At 34.1% G+C, this 6,708-nt stretch overlaps 1 protein-coding gene across 2 annotated transcripts; it reads left to right on the top strand.

Moving 5' to 3' along the window:
* The first annotated feature begins 1,035 nt into the window (after window positions 1–1,035).
* On the top strand, window positions 1,036–4,411 carry LOC145101918 (BES1/BZR1 homolog protein 4-like). Of its 2 annotated transcripts, XM_079039224.1 has the most exons (3): window positions 1,037–1,409; window positions 2,911–3,584; window positions 4,188–4,411. In XM_079039224.1, exons 1-3 carry the CDS (start codon window positions 1,194–1,196, stop codon window positions 4,189–4,191), a joined length of 894 nt encoding a protein of 297 aa, XP_078895350.1. In that variant the 5' UTR covers window positions 1,037–1,193; the 3' UTR covers window positions 4,192–4,411. The 2 variants fall into 2 exon arrangements, with proteins under 2 accessions (XP_078895351.1, XP_078895350.1); XM_079039225.1 differs by lacking the exon at window positions 4,188–4,411 and having other exon boundaries at window positions 1,036–1,409; window positions 2,911–3,588.
* Window positions 4,412–6,708: the final 2,297 nt, after the last annotated feature.

Genomic DNA, 6,708 nt, shown 5'->3' with positions numbered 1-6,708 from the left:
ATTCTTTTGAAAACAACATTTGTGGATCTAGGAGATATGACATTAGAATGCATGACCCGTTGGACTCTATTAAGGAGCTCCACCGCCTCTGGTGCGAGAAAACCAAATGTATCGAATGCAAAATGAACAAACACATGTTGATTTTCTCTACATGCATTCTCGTGTTTTACCACTTTGCATGCAGCAGCTTTCAAAGCGGCATGCCCAGCTGCGAAACCCCCGCTCCCCAAACCAACGAGAGGAGAGACCCCAGTAAGATCCACGCACGCATGCTTCCCTCCTATCTATCCAAAGACCAAAATGTCAGCCGGTCTAAGTGTGGACCTGCCATCCTGCAGGTCTGTCAAAAAGTTCACTGACGCTTCTTTCTTCACAGAAATACCAGCACACCGATAAGCATCAAAAAGAACATCCTGAACCACATCATATCTATACTTGAAACCAGGGAATTTTGAAAAATCGATTTTTTCATATTATTTTCAAATATTTTATTCATTTAAATTTGTTGGTTGCATATTTTGAGTGCAGTTTTTTCCGAATTTATTGCCTCTGTTTGATTTGATTTGAAGTGAATGGAATTTACGTAAATAGAACTGAATAAAATAAGCGGGAAAATTCAATTTTTGGGGTTTGGAAGACTGACACGTGATATGATTCTACTTATTTATTAGGATAATGATTAGTTATTAAAAAAATCAAATATTATAAAAACAATTTAATAAAATACATTGATAAATAGGTAAATTTTGCAAATTGAATTATTAACTAAAAATTAGATGTGCCACCGTCTTTTAGGTAACGGAGTTAGTGACGGTGTGAACACGAAATAGGTCCGCACGACGACGTTTTTGGCCGCTCTTTTTCCCAACGAAGACTTTCTTTATTTTTGAAAAGACTAAACACGTTCCACGTGCGCGACCCTAATTTCCAGGATTCTCTTTGAACAATTCAATGGCTTTATCGTAATTTACTGGACCCTTAGGGGTAATCAATTCGTAAATTAACCTATATTATATAATGCTCACCTCATTACAACCAAAAACACCAAATTTATTATTATTTGGTTTTGACTAGCTTCACTGTTTCCTTCCCTGCCTCCGGCAATCGGCAACTCTCTCTTTTCCGGCTGTTCCTTCATTCGTCCAGTCCAGCGACGGAGGAGGAGTAGGCGGTGCTCTTTTGAATATAGATAGATGACGGCTGGGACGAGATTACCGACTTGGAAGGAGAGAGAAAATAACAAGCGGAGAGAGAGACGACGACGGGCCATCGCCGCCAAGATATTCGCCGGACTTAGAGTTTACGGAAACTACAAGCTGCCTAAACACTGCGACAATAACGAGGTCTTGAAAGCCCTTTGCAACGAAGCAGGTTGGATCGTTGAAGAAGATGGAACGACTTATCGTAAGGTTAGTAAAAAATTAAAAATCTCATCATCTTGTATCCTCTCGATTTCTCGGATTGATTTTTAGCGTGATTGTGGTGGCGCGCACGATAGCAGAAGGGTTTTATAACTGAATTACAGTTTTTGTAGATGACCACATCTCGAGTGTCTCCTTCCCTATTTTAGTATTGCGAGTTTTCTTATCGAACTATATAGCTTTTGATCATATGCTCTCCGTTGAATGATTTTGTGCGCACGTTAGCAACGTGATTTTTGTGATAGTCGGTATTTAGGCAAACTGCTGATTGAGTTTTAGTCCTTTAGATCGTTATCTTCCTTAAACCAATTCTTGCTCTCCTTAGTAACCTGAGATTCATGATGCTTATAGTTGAATAGTTGAAGATCTAGTTTTTTGATTTCCAGTTTTCGTTTAATCAATCTGATAATATATCTAGACGTAAATCTGAAAACAGAACTTAGAGGATTTTGTTCATCGATCTAGACGTAAAAGATGAAATTCGTGCAATTTTCATTTGAGGTCGTTAGCAGTATATAAACCAATATGATCAGTATTGTATGAGTGTGGGGAAACTGGAGATTCGTCGTTATCACCGACAAGGTAACGTGCTTCCTGAGCATTTGGCGCATGGTAGCACGAGGCAGCATCCTTAGCTGATCTCTTTCTACTTCTCTCCCTCACACACATCTTTTTCTGATAATTTTATTAACAACAGTTTCCGTTCTATTCTGTAAGGAAATAACTTTTCACTTTTATAGCGAATTCGACAGTTTCTTCCGTGAGCTCCACCCTTCATTAATTAGGGAAATTATTGATTACACCCACTATTGTACGTCGTGAGATATAATTAAACATGGCTTGTCATTTTCGGAAAACCTTATCCTTTTTAACCAATATTACCATCATAATCAATTCTTAAGATAAATAAATATGACTAGTACTTCATTTAAGAAAAAATGAAAAAAAGGTTGTAGTTGAGTTCTTTGTGGACATTGTCTTATGTCAGCTTAAAGGGTTCGGGGTTATTGGAAGAATAATAAATTATATTTTGAATTGTGTTTGAAGAATAAATATTCCATAATTGTTTTTTGTAGCTTTTTAAAAAATTTCGGTGATGCATCATTTAAGGGTAGGGTAATTTGAGCTTTTGTTATGTTGACTTATATAGCTAATAGAGTTGGGCCTACACCTTTTATTTTGAAATGCCATGTAAAAGCATTACTTTTGCTTCACTTATATGTGCTTTCATTTTTGTCTCGAATCATTTCTTATGGGATTCCCACTTATGCCATGATTATCTCCCCACTTTCATGATCGGTTATTATTTTGTGTATCACCATCTATGTTTCATTTTAAATCATTTATACTTGGAACAATCAAATGATTATTTATTTTCATGGTGGGTTAATTACTTAATTATATCTAATTTTCTTTTATTACTCACACGGGTTATCGAAAACAACTGTTAAACCAATATAAAAAGACTATTTTACCCTCTGTTGTTTAGGGTTGTAAACCAGCTGAACGAATGGAAACTACATCCGCCATGGATAGCCCATGCTCATCATACCAACCAAGTCCAAACGCTTCTTCCTACAATTTCAGCCCTACATCATCCTCAATTCCAAGCTCAATCTCATCTCTTTATAATTCTAATTCTACCCCCGACCCTAACTCTCTAATCCCATGGCTAAAAAACCTCTCATCCGGTCCCACATTAACCAAATTCCCACACCATCTTTACATACCGGGTGGGTCCATAAGCGCCCCGGTCACCCCACCCATAAGCTCCCCCACTTGCCGGACCCCACGAATGGATCACGATCAAACCGTACCCCCACCCTGGCCTTTCTCCTCCACTCCCCATAGTCCCGGCATCCAAACGCCGCCAGATTCAGGGTGGCTCTCTGGCGTCCAAACACCCCAAGAAGGGCCGTCGTCTCCCACCTTTAGCCTCGTGGCAAACCACCACCCGTTTGGCCGGATTTGGACACCGGGACAAAGCGGAACGTGTTCTCCGGCGGTCAACGGTGCGGCGGATGTCCCGATGTCGGATGTGGAGTTTGCTTTTGGAAGTAATATGAAGTTATTAGGGCTTGTGAAGCCATGGGAAGGAGAGAGGATACATGAGGAATGTGTTTCGGATGATCTTGAGCTTACACTTGGGAATCCCAACACTAGGTAATCCTGCTAATTATTTCTCGAAAAATCTATCTGATTATAGCAATGTCATTGTTGGGGTGTTTGGGATTTCTTTTAGAATGATTTTTGACTTTTAACTTTTCCAAAAAAAAAAGGTGTTTGGGTAATAGAAAAGTTCTTCTAAAAATGACTTTTTGCATAGAAGAAAATAAGGGGTTTCTAAAAGTCACAAAAACCTGATTTTTTTTGTTGTTTTATATATAAAGGTTAAAACAAAAAGTCATTTTGCTGACTTTTTGTTAATCTAAACACATTTTAAGAACCTCTTTTTGCAAAAATTCATTTTACAAAAAGTCATTCTACGAAAATGAATTTTGATGTTCAAAAGTAATCCCAAACACCTCTGTATAAAACAATTTTCACTAACAGGTAGACTTTTCAAAGTAGTGTATAAGGACAAAGTTTAAGTACAATGTTATAATTGATAGATTTTTCAACGCCTATATGACTCGCTAGAATTTTTAAAGTACAATGTAAAGAAAAGAAAAATAGAATAAAAAAACTTTAACTAGGCAGCTTCTTGTTAAAGTACAATATGTTAATTAAAAAAATATTAATAAATTTGTGTTTTGTTGTGTGCAGATAGGATTAATTTGGGTTGTGGTTTTGTGCTCCTGATGAATTGAGGTATTGTGTGTAGATTTAGATACAGAAGTAGTATGAGTTGATTTGCTTTTTATTCAATCATTACTACTATTATTCTTTTAAGTATTCAAAAAGGGTGAAGAAATATAACACTGGTATATTTATAAATAGTTTCTGTAGGATTTTTTTTTCTTCTTTTAGTATTTTATTTATTTGTTTAATGTTCATCCTTTCTTTCCTTATTCTTTGGTACACGAATACTGTAATTGTTTTTTTCTTTTTCTTTTCAATATATTGTGTTAAAAAGACTTGTCACGTAAAAAGGGATAATTATTAAAATGACCAAAATAATATGTTATATCATAAAATGATTATTTTTCTGAAAAAATATCATAAAATAATCATTCATCTTACATAATCACTTTTGTGGAATACATTTGATTTTAAGATGTTACTTTAATGTTTCATTTTCTATTTACTTTTTTTTTCCAAAATACTAGGTACTTTTATAAAAAAAATATGAATCAAGTATTTCGTAAAATATGAATAAAAAATCACTAGCATGGTTAGACTTACAAATTCAAAAAATTGAAGGATCCTTCAAAAACAATATTGCTAAATGTGTGTTTCTTGATAGTTTATGAAAGTGGCATGAAATAAATAAAATTCATATTTATAAATGATATTATAATTATAATAATGGTTTAGCAAATGCTACAACATTTCAGTCGTTATCAATTTTTTTATACGAATGATCCTTGTAGTCGTAGTTGCTAAAACTTGACTGAATGCTTTATGAGCTATAAAAAATGATGATTTATCTTTTTTAATTTCTTATATCTTTATTAATAAACTACATTTAATTATTAAAAATAAAAAGAAATAAACCTAGACTACCCACCCTCCCTTCTTCCTCATCCCCCTCGTAATTGTTTAAGTATCTTTTCTCTTCTCTCCTTTATTCTACTGTTCAAGAGAGGGAGTAAAACGAGAGCCTATAGAGAGGTAGAGATGGAGAGTGAGAAATTGAGAAAAGAACATGATGATTCGTGATATAAAGACATAAAGGGAAGGAACGTTGTAGGGAAGTAAGTCTCCTTGCTATTTCCATCGGCTGTTCAAGACTGCAATCCATTCTCTACTGCGATCTCACAAACTAGTTTAGAACATGATTTTGATCCTTTTTATTGCGTAAAGATTGGATCCTTAGAGGTGGGTATGGGAAAAAGTGATTTTGGTTTGTTTTTTTGATACGTAAAAGAGTCAGATATTGAAATTTTGTGAAATTTACTGAAGCAAAAGGGTATAGATGATAATGAATTAATGATATTATTCTTTAGGGTGTGTTATGATTCATTTTTTAAGTTAAGTCCTTTTGTAAAAAAGATTTTTTTTAAAAGAACTTTTTTTTAAAATGAGGTATTTAAAATGTGTTTGGGTGGATTTTTAAAGCTTTTAAGATATAAAAACCAAAAGTCACAAAAAGATTTTATAATTTTTAAAAATGTTTTTTTTTTGTCATGGCTAAAAGTTGATTTAAAAGAACTTTTTTATTTTGTCAAACATCTTTTGGACTTTTTTAACTTTTGGAAAAGTTAAAAGTCCAAAAATTGTTTTAAAAGAAAAGTCAAACACCCTCTTAACTTGTTAGTACCGATCTTAAAAATCCGAATCTTGTTCTACATGTTCTATACAGTTGTTAGGTTTTTTACATTCATACTTACATAAGGTATTTGATGTCCTCTCTTAATGATGCATCCATATCTTCTTTATTGGAATACTATGTTAATTGGAATACTATGTTCATGTGTAATTTTTGGGAACTCTAATGACTCTGTGTATAGTGTGCTCGGAGGAGGTTGAATTAAGGAGGCAACGTATGGACTAAAGAAAGTAGGATTGATGGGCCACATAAAATTGTCACTTGGTTAATAATAAAAATTAACAAAAAAGACAAAAAGGAGGGCAAGATAGTCATTTCAGCACACTTAACACTTAACAGACTCAAACTAACGCATGTTAGTTTGAGGGACCAAAACCACACTAAAACCACAAAAAAGATCATTTTTACGAGTCAAAAGCTTTATGCACCTTAGCCAAAGAAATATGCAAACCACAAGGACCATTATTACAGTTTTATGACTTTATCGTAGATAAATATTCATGTAGCACAAACAATGTTGGCTACATTATAAATAAAATATGAAACAAGTAATAGCAATACAAGCTGAACATATAAAAAGGAATAATAGTAAGACAGTAAAACCAAAACAATAAACACAACAGTAAAAAGACATTTGGTACTTCGACTACCCCCAATACAATCAATTATTGTGATTCTATTCATCCACATCCTTTATTTAAAATCTTGTTCTCACACCATCTATATTGACCGCCTTTACATTTCTAAATAAATGCAAGGTTCTCTCGGATGTATATGTTCGAACTTTGAAAAATAGACTCTTTCTTCCTTTAACTTATCAACAATTGAAAATGATGTTGGGTTGTATCCAAAAGT

The sequence above is a fragment of the Lactuca serriola genome, chromosome 4 (assembly GCF_051521515.1).
Source record: "Lactuca serriola cultivar US96UC23 chromosome 4, Lser_US96UC23_V15, whole genome shotgun sequence".
Taxonomy (NCBI): Eukaryota; Viridiplantae; Streptophyta; class Magnoliopsida; order Asterales; family Asteraceae; genus Lactuca; species Lactuca serriola.
The sequence above is the reverse complement of the archived record's forward strand: the minus strand, read 5'-3'. Positions and strand labels throughout refer to the sequence as shown.

Bases quoted from the DNA above. Each gene is read 5' to 3' on its own strand.
- LOC145101918 (XM_079039224.1), top strand. From the start codon at position 1,194: ATGACGGCTGGGACGAGATTACCGACTTGGAAGGAGAGAGAAAATAAC. The intron at 1,410-2,910 runs GTTAGTAAAAAA...TCTGTTGTTTAG, and splicing joins ATGGAACGACTTATCGTAAG to GGTTGTAAACCAGCTGAACG.